Below are 14,286 nucleotides of genomic sequence, written 5' to 3'. Positions count from 1 at the left end.
GAATTTTTTTGCTCAGTCGTCAGTTTATGGAGTTCTAAAGGCTCCACAAAGTTTCTAATATCTTCATCAGTAGACGTAGACGTGGAACTATAGAGATCAAGATAGAACTCTTTAAAAGCATTATTAATATCAATGGCTGAGGTAAATATTTCACCACCAGCAGATTTCACTGAGGGAATGGTAGAAAGACTCTCTCTGTTTTATATATCTAGCCAAAAGTTTCCCTGCTATGTCCCCCGACTCAAAGTATGACTTGTCTTGGCATGAATAGCCAAAAATCCACCTTCCACGACAAAATAGTATTATATCCTGAGAAGCGTCAATGTTGCTCTAGGGGGCTTACACACTTTTGCTTCACTATGATCAAGGACTGAGTCCATCAATAAATTAAAATCTCCTCCCAATATTATATCATGAGGGGTGCAAGCAGTTTGCAACATCCCATCTAGATTTATAAAAAGCCCTGATCATCAGTGTAAGGTGCGTAAATATTATCCAAAATCAACCTTTGCCCCTGAATTTCTGCTAAAACAGTAATGACTCTTCCTAAATTATCTTTAATCTGTTTGAGACATTTGAATTGTAGATGTTTGCTTATCAATGTAATGACTGCTCTTACTTGAGCCAGCACTAAAGAAAACAAGTCCACCCCATATCTTCCCACATTTTTCAGCTTCCTGCGGGGAAAGATGCGTTTCTTGAAGAAACACTATATCATATTTCTTACATTTAAGAAAAGAAAAAACCTTCCTTCTTTTTATGGGGTGTCCCAACCCATTCACATTCCACATGGAGACAATCCACTCATATTAACATTTGACATTTTGACATATTAGAAAAAATAAATTGTGTGTCAAAAGCAAGATTATAAAGACCACATTCCAACATTAGTGCAACAATGAAACCCCGAACCAAACAAACAATAAAGAAAATCATGTGCATTAACCGTGCACATGACAGTGCCAACCGGCGTCCATCCCTCTAAACTCAAACAGTCCATGTACGCATACGAGACCCCCGCGACAACTTTGCCATCAGATTGCTCAAGTCCGGTGTTTCTATAAAAATTTTGAGACAGAATTACATAACAGAAAATACTCTGTAAAACAAACTCCAGCCAATAGGCAGAATAAACACAAAGAACATGTAGATCCATTCACAAAACTGTCCCGAAGGTGTGTTCCTCCACAAAACAAGCTCCAGCCACTAGCGGAACCAGCACAAAAAAAAAAAAACGTTCAGTTTCCTCGGACAGTCAAACGAATGTTCAGTGAGCCGGCTGTCCATTAGTGCAGCAGATGACCTAATCCTTCCAATGTCCTGCAAAGAATACTCCACAAAACAAACTCCAGCCAATAGAATGCATAAACGCAAGGCACGTGCAGATTCATCCACAACTGTCCCGAAGGAGTGTTATTCCACAAAACAACTCCAGCTGCTAGGCGGAACCAGCGAAAAAAGAAACAAAACAGGCGCCCCGTTTCCTCAGACGGTCAAGTGAACGTTCAGTGAGTCAGGCCCACTTGGGAGCAACGTGAGAAACACTCCATGACTTTCTCAGTCCATTGATTTTATGAAAGACATCGCTTGTTGTGGGCATGTAAATATTTTGCAGCCATCCTTAGTATCTATTCTCAATTTGGCTGGAAACATCAGTGCAAAAGCGAACTTCCGTTGATGTAAGAGTTTCTTGAAGGAGTGTTATTCCACAAAACAAACTCCAGCCGCTAGGCAGAACCAACACAGAAAGAAACAAAAAGGCGCCCAGCTTCCTCAGACAGTCAAGTGTACGTACAGTGAGTCAAGCTCACTTGAGAGCAACATGAAAATCACCAAATGGCTTACTCACCCCATTGATTCTATGAAGGACAATGCTTGCTGGGGACATGTAAATACTTTGCGGCCATCCTTAGTGTCTGTTCTCAGTTTGGCCGGAAACATCAGTGCAAAAGCGATCTTCCGTTGATGTTAGAGTTTCCTTGAATCAATCACGTTTCTCTCTTGTCGAATTCGCAAAGTCTGGGAACAAGAAAATGTTGGGGTTCTTCCAAGAAAGACTTCCTTTACTCCTCACCTCACGTAACGAGATCAGATGATCTCAGAATTGATCAGGGCCTGTCTCCCTCAGCCGATCTCTGAGCAGGAACCCTGTGAGCTTGCTCGATTTCCAGTTTATGGCCTGTTATGTCGAGCAGACACGGGAAGAGCTCGTCTAGGAATTTTACCATATCTCGGCCCTCCTCATGCTCAGGAATTCCAACAATGCAGACGTTGTTTCACCGATTACAATTTTCAGGGTCTTCTATCTTTTCCCAAACGCATTCCAAATCTGCTTTGGACACTAGCGGGTTAGCAGCTAATTCCCTCTCCGATAACTCAAGATAATGGATCCGTTTCTCAACACCTGACATTCTTGTAACCAACTCAGAGAATTTCGCCTCCATGGAAGTGATCGATCAAAGTATTACCGCAAATCCTCCAAGTCCGCCACGACCTTCGCCAGCATTACAGACATACTGGACAGCTGACGTTGAATTTCTCCCGCCGCACTGTCCAAACGAGTCCCTGGTCTGCGGCCCTGTCTGGGGTATCAGCTTGAGCACGTAAGTGTCTTTTAATATCACCAGAGCCCGAGGATTTTGAATTCTTTGACATGTTGACTTCTTAGAACAGTTATGTAGCAGAGTGTATCGAATTTCACTGGTTTAAGACACAAAAATAATAAAAAACTAGTAGGGGTTTGACGAGATCTCATGCAACGATATTAAATTGGCGATATTAAAACGTGACGATATTTCTCGTTGAGGTGAAAAGCTGTCTCACGATATCAGCATGACGGAGTGTGAGGGTGAAATTAGCATAGAAGATGTCCCCGCCACTTTTAAATCATTTGTGTGGCAGCATTGTGGGTACCCGGTGGAAACAAAAAAACGGCGACAGAGTAACAATATGTAAGCACTGTAAGAAAATAGTGCTGTACACCGTGGCTAACACGAGCACTATGCAAAGACACCTACAGATCCACCACAGCTCTCAACTAAAATCAACCATGCCTGTGAAGAAAACACTGAAAGGCCAGACAACGCCAAGTCAGTTGAGTTTGTGGCAAAACCTTTTACAGTGCTTGCATATTGTTCTGTCTTTTACTGCATATGATAATTCATACTCAGAAAGTAGAACTGAAGTGACATTCATTACAATGCACCTGCATTGTTTTGCATTTTGTGACTTTCAGTCGAATAAAAGACAATTTTCCAGTCATATATTTCGTCACTGAAGATTTCTTAAAAATAGTGTTAAAATATCGTCTCGTTCTTGTGAACCCAATATCGTGTATCGTCTCGTCTCATGAGCTAAGTGTATTGTCACACCCCTAAAATCTAGCAAAGTGCACAGAGCTCGCTGTTCACACGTCCAAACCCCGCATGGTGCCACGCGACCGAAACTGCGAGTCATTAACATTTAAAGCTTCATGAGATACTGAATACTATACGTTTAATTTAAATGATATAGATACTAAATTGCCATAATCCCCCCCACACCCCCAAAAAAGGCAACAACCGAAAGCAGCTTAAGGGAGGGCTCTCTGAGCTTTATTAAGCGGGTCAGAAGTGCCACAAATAATAGACCAAGCAGTTGCCTTTTGCGAAGGCAGCCTCATGCTAGGGACAGTCTTGGGATAAGAAATTATAAAGAAATGGAGAACTAAGGGATAGAATTTGGAGATAGTAGAGAAGAAATGTAAGCATTGTAGAAGCAGTCCCCGATAGCACAGTTACATAACCCGGACGTCTATTTGATGTGCGTTTATATCTGTGTATTATACATATTTTAATAAGTACGTTTAAATAAATCTCGGAAGTCAAATAAGACATTCAGCAGATGTCCCTGAGACGTTTATAATTTAGAATGTTTACAAAACTAATGTGTAAGATGTTTAGCAGATGCCAGTTAGACTGATGCTTTCCAGATGAAAAAGTCTATAACAGACATCGGAGACGCATGTGCACCATCTTGGGTGGAGGAATCCGCAACACCCGGGCAGGGAGGTTATACCCCTCCATTCCCCCTTACCACAGGGAAGAGAGAGGACCCTGTAATTCCCATACCGGTCTGCCCCGGGCGAGAATAGACAAGCTCTGCTCTTAGGCAGGCAGGCGCACCTCACCCTGAATTTGACCATAAGTCACTTCCAGACACAAGTCGTTCGAACGGGAAGGCTCACTTTGCGATTTGAACAGGAGCACCTCACTGACGTAAGGTTCACACAGCAATTCAAAAGGGTAAGTTCAGCATGCATTCGAACGGGGGCCCTCTGCATTTGAACAGGAGAGCCCTTTCTGTGCTTCGAATGGGAGAGCCCACGATACATATAGACGTGAGTTAGCTCCCACAGTATTTGAACTTGAGAGCGCACACTGCGATTAGAATAGGAGAGCCCTCACTGTGTTTCGAATGGGAGAGCCCATGGCCTGGACATGGTGACTCACTGCATTCCAACGGGAGAGCCCACACTGCATATGAATGAACTATTAAAGCTGCTTTAGAACGAGAGACCCCCCCCCACCCCCATGCGATACAAACGGGCTGAATCCTCAAGCACAGGACCGCACAGCGTTCAATGGGAAAGCACCTGTTTCATGTGAAAATGATTTATGTTGTATTTCACTGAGCTCACTCTCGAAGTGAACAGGTTGTATCCTCAAGCATGGGGACCACAGAGCATTCAACAGGAGAGCCTATGGAATTCACATGAGAATAATTGATTCTGGATTTCGAACAAAAGCTCACTCAGCACTGTGAATGGACTGAATCCTCAAGCACGTGATCGCACAGTGTTCGACAGGAGAGCCCATATTTTCTCAGATTTATACTGCATTTAAATAAGAGCTTACTCTGCGATACAAACAAGCCGAATCCTCAGGCTTGGGACCACACCGCATTTGATGGCAGAGCACCTGTTTCAAGTAAAAAAGATTTATGCTGCATTTTAAAAGGGGCTCACTCTGCACTACGAACGGGCTGAATCCTCAAGCACAGAACCACACTGCATTCGACAGGAGAGCACCTGTTTTGTGTAATAAATTATTAATGCTGTATCTTAAAAGTGCTCGCTATGCGATACAAAAGGTCCTAATCCTCGAGCACGGAACCGCACAGCGTTCGACGGGAGAGTACCTGTTTCACATAAACATGATTAATGCTGGATTTCGAACGAGAGCTCACTTAGCGATATGAACGGGCTGAATCCTCATGCAAGGGACATAGCATTCGAAAGGACAGCACTTGATTCTTGTGAAAGTGATATATGCTACATTTTAAATTAGCTTACTATCCAATACAAATGGGTTGAATCCTTAAGAACGGCATTCAACGGGAGGAGCCCCGTGTTTTTGTACAAATTATTTTTTACTGCATTTAAATGAGAGCTCACTCTGCGATACGAACAGGCTGAAACGTCAAGCACAGCGTTCGACAGGAGAGCGTGTACTATTCGGATGAAATTGACTGATGCTGAGATGCCGGTTTATGGTGAACTGTTGAGATGACCTGAAGCAGCCCGATTGTTGTCAGTCACTAAAGTGGGTAGTGATTCATTTGGCATAGATTGTAGTATAATATGAGATGGTTAAGCCGAAAAACACATTACAGTTACGGTATCATGGGATGCTTAAACACTGATTTTTTTTTAATCAAAAAATCTAAAGATTTTTTAAATTGTAGGTATACTGCCTACTGTACAATGTACACACTCCATACAAAAACTCCAGCTGAATAAATTTTTATTATTGACAGACGTCAGTACATATTGCTAAATATTTTATCAACTCAAGACAAGAACAAGCATATATAATTAATTTGTTTTCACAACAAACTTGAATAATAAGTATAAGTGCTTTTTTAAGTTTAAGTTTGACTGGATGTTTATTGATTTAAATGTGAATGGATATTTAAAAAAGGAACGCTGAGGTCATGTGACGCCATGCAAGGTGAAATCTGGTACACCCAGTTACACATTTGCTCATTGATGCAAAACATGGCAAAGAAGTCAAAATCCTCGGGATCTGGAGACATTAAAAGACACTTACGTGTTCAGTATGAAAGCCCCGACAGGCCTACAGACCGGGGACTCAATTTAGATGGTGCAGCAGGAGAGGAGATCCAGCGTCAGTTGTCCAACATGTCGGTGATGTTGACGAAGATTCTTGCTGACTTGGAGAATCTCGCTGTAATACGTCGATCGATTACGGCGATGGAAATAAAATTCTCTGAGCTAGTTACAAGAGTGACTGATGTTGAGAGACGAATTCGTGGAATTCCAACGAATTGTTGGAATTCCTGAGCATGAGGAGGGCAGAGATATGGTGAAATTCCTAGATGGGTTTTTCCCGAGTCTGCTCAACATAACAGGCCACAAGCTGGAAATCGAGCGCGCTCACAGAGTCCCAGCTCACAGATTTGTTGAGGGAGACAGGCCCCGATCGATTCTGGCCAGATTTCTGAGATCATCCGATAAAGAACTTGTGTTGCGCCAGGCGAGGAGCAAAGAGAAGCTTTCTTGGAAGATCCATAATATTTTCTTTTTCCTGGACTTTGCGAGTTCGACGAGAGAAATGCGATTGGTTCAAAGAATGTAAGAAACTCTTACATCAGCGAAAGATCACTTTTGCTCTGATGTTTCCGGCCAAACTGAGAATAGAAACGGATATTTACATGTCCCAATCAGGCAATGTCTTTTATTGAATCAATGGGCGAGTAAACCATTGGGTGTTTCTCATGTGAGTGGGTCGACTCGCTGTAATTACTCTGGATTTTGATGAAGCTGGGCGTCATTTTGCTTTCTTTTTTCTTTTTGCGTTGGCTCCACCGAGCGGCTGGAGCTTGTTTTGTGAATAACACTTTTCCTTAAAGAAACTTTTGCATTGACGAAAGATTACATTTGCATTGAAGTTCCCAGCCAGTTTGACAGTGGACACTACGGATGACCGCAAAATATCTACATGCTCACACAAAGGATGTCTTTTATAAAGTTGACGGATTGTGTAAGTCATGGTATATACTTTTTCATAACAGCCAGCTAACTGAACATATCTGAACAGTTTTATATTAGCTGGAATTTGTTTTGTGGAAGATCACACCTTTGAGACAGTTCTGTGAATGAATCTACACATTCTTTGTATTCATTCTTCCTATTGGCTGGGTTTATTTTACAAAGTATTTTCTGTTATGTAATTTTGCCTATCAAATTTGTGAGGCAAAACTGTGCAATCCGATGGCAAAGTTTTCGTGGGGGCTCGTGGGCGTTCATGGACCTTTTGAGTTTAGAGGGATTGTCGCCAGTTGGCGCTTTCGTGCGCAGGGTTAATGCGCACGTTTTTCTTTTTTCTCTTTGTTTTGTTCGGGGTTTGATTGTTTCACTAATGGGGAATGTGGTCTGTATAATGTTGTTTTTGACACACAATTTCTTTTCTACTATATCAAAATGTCAAATGTTAATATGAGTATACTATCTCTCTCCACATGGAATGTAAATGGGTTGGGGCACCCCATAAAAAGAAGGAAGGTTATTACTTTTCTTAAACGTAAGAAATATGATATAGTGTTTCTTCAAGAAACACATCTCTCCCTGCAGGAAGCTGAAAAATTTGGGAAGATATGGGGTGGACATGTTTTTTTTAGTGCTGGCTCAAATAAGAGCTAGGGAGTCATTATATTGATTAATAAACATCTACAATTCAAATGTCTCAAACAAACTAAAGATAAATTAGGGAGAGTCATTATTGTTTTAGCTGAAATTCAAGGGCAAAGGTTGATTTTGGCTAATATTTACACACCTAACGCTGATGATCAGGGCTTTTTTATAGATCTTGGAGGGATGTTGCAAACCGCTGGCACCCCTCATGATATAATATTGGGAGGAGACTTTAATCTTTTGATGGACTCAGTCCTTGATCACAGTGAAGCAAAAGTGTGTAAACCCCCTACAGCATCATTGACGCTTCACAGGATGTCTAAAAATTTTGGTCTTATGGATATTTGGAGACTTTTGAACCCATCTGGTAGGGACTATACATTTTTTTCATCAGTCCATAAGATTTATTCTAGAATATATCTAAAGATGATTTTCCAGGTGTGGTGGCGGGAGGTGTGGTGCATAAGCTTCTGCTTTACGCAGATTATATTTTATTATTTGTCTCTGAACCTACTAGATCTTTGCCTTGCCTCAACATAATTATTCATTCCTTTTCCAAGTTCTCATGATACAAAGTTAATTGGTCTAAATCTGAAGCTTTGGCTCTGACAGCGTACTGTCCAGTAACGGTTTTCCAGCCAGCATACTGTCCAGTAACGGCTTTCCAGCCGGGTGCCTTCCAATGGCCCAAAGTATTTGAGGATTTTATTCCCAGCAAATTTGTCTGATTTAGTTAGTCAATTTTGACCCTTTAATGAAAAGATTTTCGAGCGATGTTGGCAGGTGGGTTTCATTACATTTATCGATGATTAGGAAGGTTAATGTTATTAAAATTTATCCAAAATTTAACTACCTGCTACAGTCTCTCCCTGTAGATGTCCCCCTCTCTTATTTCAAGCAATTCGTTAGCATAGCGAAGTCCTTCATTTGGAATGGTAAACGTCCCAGATTGCATTTTAATAAGTTACATAGGCTGATTGACAAAGGAGGGCTAGGCCTACCCAAGATTTTGTTTTATTACTATGCGTTCAGTTTTAGACATTTGGCTCAGAGAGCCCCTTCCTGGTTTGTTATTGAACAGGCAGTTCTTGCCCCTATTAGTCTCTGTCAAACTAATCGGAAAAGTTAAGTTACACCCCGTTATTTCGCATTTACACTCGGTATGGACTAAAGTGTCCAGATTGTTTAAATTGGACACTTATTTAAATGTTGCCTCGAGCATATGGCAGAACCCAAGATTATGTATTGGCAAGTCCCCTTTCTGCTGGCCAGAGTGGATTGTGAGGGGGGTTGCTACACTCAGTGACCTATATGAAAGTGGAGTGTTGAGATCATTTGAAAACTTGGTCCAACATTTTGGGATCCCCAGACCTCAGTTTTATAGGTATTTACAATTGCGCCACCTGCTTTGTACTATTTTTGGGAGTAGCACACCCCAGGCAGATGCTTTTGGAGAGGTGATTGCGGCTTTTGGAAAAGGTCATGAGGCATCAGTGTACTACTTCCTGTTAATTCAGAGTATGGGGGATGGAGCTTTAACTTCTATTAAGAGATTATGGGAGAAAGATTTGAATTTGGTATTGGAGGATGGAGTGTGGACTAAGATTCTGAAAAATGTCAAGTCTGCATCTACAGATGCAAGGGTTCGCCTTATGCAATTTAAGATTTTAAAAAGATTTTATTGGACCCCCTTTAGATTATATAGGCTTGGTCTTAAAGACACACCCACCTGCTGATGATGCCAATCAGAAGTTGGAGACACAACCCATGTTTTTTGGGGAAGCGTTAAGATCCAAGATTTTTGGTTAAAGATTCAGAATTATTTGCGTGACATTCTGGGCACATTTTACTTTGCCCCAGACTTTGCATTTTTGGCGAAGGGGAAGTTTTAAATTCAGGCGACAAATATATAAAAAATTGGGTTCTGACTGGCGTGATGATTGGTAGGCAAATTGTTTTAAGGGGATGGAAGTCAGACGGAGCGCCACCATTTCCGGAGTGATGGGGGGGTGGCGGCTTATGAGAAGATGATAGATGGAAGGCTGGGGCTGGAGGACTCATTTTTCAGGAAGTGGGGTAGGTATTTGGCAGTTTTGGAGGACTCTAGGGGAAGGGATGAGGAGAGAGACGTTTAGTTAAACTATGCATGTTTATTATATTTTTATTTATTTATTTATTTTATTTATTTATTTTTTATTTTATTTTTTGTGTGTGTATTATTTTATGTGACCACAGGGGTGTTCTTTGAGGTAGGGTGGGGTTGGTGTTTGGGGAGGGATGTTAATGAGTGTTAAAAGTTAAATGTTGATTTGGTGTGTATATGTTGTGTTTTTCTCTGTTGTGTTATTTCTTTGAATCAATAAAAAATGTAAATTACAAAAAAAGGAACGCTACAAACTTGTGATGTACTTATTTTCAGTGCTATCGTAATCTATAGCCTATGCTTTTAATCCATTTAATTTAATCTATTAAATATAAAATTTAATATTTGTTGTAAAAATTTGAAATTATTTCACAAATGGAGACATTCTCCGCATCCGTGATCACAACAGCCGTAACCTCTCGAGCAATGTGAGATGAATTCATCCACAGCCACTGATCTATAGTCAGCCTTTCACATTAAGGTTTGAATTTGAGGTGGAGAAGCTGATCCTAGACCAGCAGTTACGAGGCAGCATTTCCCGAACGACAATCAGAATTCCCTTTATTAATAATTCACATATCATGCCCATCACCTGTGGCCAATACCACACTCCACACATGATTGTTAATCAACTCTCAATAATAATTGTTGTATTACAATTATTACAACATTTTATTTAAAAAATGAGACATTTCACAAAAGCTCTTTGCAGTGAAATTAACCATTCATAACCATATAAATTGTGATTTTTAAAACAACAATACGTTTGCCCTACACAAGGAAATTATTTATATCTTTTAAAAAAGCCTAATACAAATTTTCTATGAAACTCGTAGCCTCCCTGCAATACAGGCGTATAGCAGCCCACACTTTGGAACCACTCATTTAAAAATCAGTCTCGCTTTCAATCACCTTTCCAGTCCAGTGTTTCTCATCAGTTTGAATTGTAGCTTATAATTGATATTTTCTAATACCTTTCTTACAAGGTTATACATTAAAATGCGCATGAGATACCATATGATGCATCCACAAAAGATGCAGCAGGCGACCTGTAACTGGACAGAGGGGCTTGAGCTCTTACTTAAGTGTTCTATGAGAAGTGTTCTATTATATTATGAGAAGTGCAACAAATGTATTTTAATTCTAAGAAGCCCACCTGTGGTATGCTGAGCGATTTCACATGATGGATTGCCTGAGGGCGCATCTAAAAAAGGGCAATTTTAAAGGCTGCATCTGTAAGTGTAAGCGCAAGAGGGTTTTGCGAAATTGTGCACGCCAAGCTCTATGGGCTTGGTGAAATGCAATTTAATTCTGAGGTTTCATTCCGTCAAGCACCAGCAATATAAAAATATGGACTTCTTTTGTGCATTAACCAGGTCTTTGTTGAATGTCAGGCATATTTCTATGACAGTGACACGCTCTTTTTATATGCATGGAAAATTTGGTTTTCATCGGGATTTGGATGTAGGCTCTTTTAAATTATAGAAAAAGTAAGTATTATTAATCATATTGATCAAGTGACACACAAATCATGGCTAGTCGGCTTCACTTTTACCAGTTGATTTTGCTTTAAAAATTATAATCAGGTATTAAAAAAATGTTTTATACAAAAATATTTCTAAATTCAAATTACACTTCAAACGAAATGAAAATAAAATCAAATAATGAAGTGGTCAAAAAACTATATAACCATCTCCCATAAAATCCCACTTCTTTGACTGGCCCCTTTTGCAGTGACTTAATTATCAGGTGGAAAAATATTAATACAAATTAGATCATAAATACAATTGTAAATATAAATATAATAATAATAATACTTTGAAAAATGAAACTATGACCTCTAGAAAGTTTAAGACAAATCTCATAAATTTTTATTTCATAAAATGGCTACAAAAGTGATTGTCAGGATTGTCAAACAAGAGTTTGGACATGGACTTTTAATGACCTGCTGGTGGAATCTCAAAACATCAAATTCAGAAGTGGATTTTAGACTTTGCATTGAAAAAAAAGACGAAGTTCTGAAACGTCTTAGTGTAATGACCTATTTCTCAGGAAATTAGCAAATTGTGCTTTGCGGCACTCTATTAACATACAGTACATCCACAGTTTGCGTGCATACACCCACAGATAACACAAAAACTCCCAACCAAGCCCACTTGCGATTTGCACAGGCACCAAAATTGTGCTTAGAATTAGCGCTCTCAGGAAAATTATATAAGACGTTGCGCATGGACGTTGCTCTGTGCATTGCACCTAGCGCGGTCATGAAAATAGAGCCCTTAATTTTAAAATATGTGGCTAAAAAATATTCATTATTCAATCGGACCAGCAGAAATAATCCTTATTGTTGAGTCCTGCAAACAACACATTTTCTCAATTGGTTATGCATTTGGATTATTTAAACAGATTTCTACAGGTTTTCTTAATGAATTTTTTCCTTCTAAGCAGCAGTCAGCTCATACTGTTCTCCGTGGCTGTGAGGAGCAGTGTCATTCTCCCAGGGTGAGGACGACCTCACTCGGACACATGCCTCATCTCCTGTCCCACCTCTCCGAGACTTCATCAGTGGATGAGAACAGTGAAACAGACTCTGTTCCCTGTTCTCCACTTAGTATGGGCATTGCTGTAGTTCGATCGCCCATTGGTAAGACTGTACAGCAGTACTAAGTGTGAACGCACTTAAGTGGCCAAACGGAAAAGTATCAGTGTGCTACATCCACCCCCTACTGGAGATGATAGACATATTAATGATACATGTGTAAACTGGATTTTTTTTCCTCGACATATGACATGAAACCACAACTTATTATTTCTAACTTATCATTTTCAACATGCAGCAACAACATTGGAACTCCTTTTTTTATTTAAAATACCTCAAGTACCTGCACTTGTTACATACCCATATATTTACAGTATCCCCTAAAATTATTTGGAAACTTAAATGGCTCTTATAAATGCCTGCACGTCATTGCATATGAAAAAAAAACTAGCTCAAGCACACTTTTTAAGCAAAACATTTTGCAAAAAAGATGTTTGTTAGGTTTTAAATGATAAATCAATTGTAATGTTTAGACAAACAGTATTTGGTCACTTTCTGGTTGTAAAATGTAAGTGTCTGACTATGTCCATAGTTAATATGCTGAACTACACCTGTGGTTACTCAGAGGACACCTGTGTGAACTTGAGGAGAAATTACTTCATACAACCACTATAACCTTGACTACATAAAGAACCTTGACTTAAATGGCTCAGAAAAGTGAAGTTAGTTTTGAGAAATAGCCTAGCACGAATTAGGTTTGCAGATGTGTGGTTATTTGCTATTGTGTTCTCTAATACAATGACATTCATACATTTTAGTGATTTAAGTGTCCAGAAGTGTCGTTTTTTGCACCACTGTATCACTACTACTCTTCTCATTTGAAGAAACACTAACTCTACCTTTCTGCTTTGTTCCTTTACAGGTTGGTCATTTATGAATGAAACACTTCAAGCAAACTCTGATCATAAGGTCAGTTTGTGAAGAAACAATATATTTTATGTTTTCTCAATGATATTAAATTAAATTGAAATCTAAGTTCATTTTAATAGCGATGCAAAGCTGATAGTTCTGTACAATTTACTGTACTTGTGTTCATAGGACTCAGAAAATGGAGGAGACAGTGGTTACCCAAGTGAGAAACGCAGTGAGGGAGACCCTGTTGAATATCAAAACCAGGTACTGATTATTATGATAACTTTCACTAGATCATGTAAATTCAGAATCTTATTTATAGTACAGGGCTCAATAATAAGGATGGCCCAGGGCCAGTGCGAAAAAGTTTAAGTTTAGCTGATGGCTATTGGGCCAGAGCTGTGTTGTAACTATACCTTAAGGCCAAAGTATACTTCAGTTGTCCGCTTTGCTGATCGGAACGCGCACGGTATGCGTGGCACAAATATTGTCATCAGCACAGTCTTTGCAGACTGTCCCTGTGCGGCCCAGATTTTCTCGACAGTCCTCGTCTGTGAGCAACGTCAGTGCACGTGCCTGCCGTTTGACAGTTCTAAAAGAATATCACAAATCAGTCATAGTTTGCATGCTTTGAACATGTTTGTATTCACTAACGGTCAAAAGAGTATACTTTGAAAGGCTAAGTGCTTGACTGTGTGCGAGTCACCCCGGAACACGCCATTGATCTTGTACTGTACATGTGTTTTTATACCTTGAAAACTAATGAGTGATGTATTGAGCATTGTTAAATTCAGATGATTTAAAGGGTTCATGACCCCAGATAAAAATTTTCCTTCATCTTTTGACATATAAAGAGGTCATTGTACTATAACAAAAAACTAAGTTTCAGAACTCAAAACTTCCTCCTCACTGCAAAATGAGCATTTGTTGAAACCAAGCTGCCAAAATGACTTGTTCTCTAATGTCTCCACATTGTGATGTCACACTGTGGTAGACATT

The 14,286-nt window shown here is 39.8% G+C and overlaps 1 protein-coding gene across 4 annotated transcripts in view; it reads left to right on the top strand.

Moving 5' to 3' along the window:
• Positions 1-14,286, top strand: part of LOC127422914 (eukaryotic elongation factor 2 kinase-like) — a 73,936-nt gene that overhangs the window by 44,864 nt on the left and 14,786 nt on the right. For all 4 annotated transcript variants that reach the window (XM_051666762.1, XM_051666765.1, XM_051666764.1 and 1 more), the window contains 3 exons: positions 12,285-12,480; positions 13,298-13,344; positions 13,474-13,551. In XM_051666762.1, coding sequence (XP_051522722.1) covers positions 12,285-12,480; positions 13,298-13,344; positions 13,474-13,551 — 321 coding nt within the window. The remainder of the gene's footprint in view (positions 1-12,284; positions 12,481-13,297; positions 13,345-13,473; positions 13,552-14,286) is intronic.

Source organism: Myxocyprinus asiaticus, chromosome 32 (assembly GCF_019703515.2).
Source record: "Myxocyprinus asiaticus isolate MX2 ecotype Aquarium Trade chromosome 32, UBuf_Myxa_2, whole genome shotgun sequence".
NCBI lineage: Eukaryota > Metazoa > Chordata > Actinopteri > Cypriniformes > Catostomidae > Myxocyprinus > Myxocyprinus asiaticus.
This window is presented reverse-complemented; position numbering and strand designations above follow the sequence as displayed.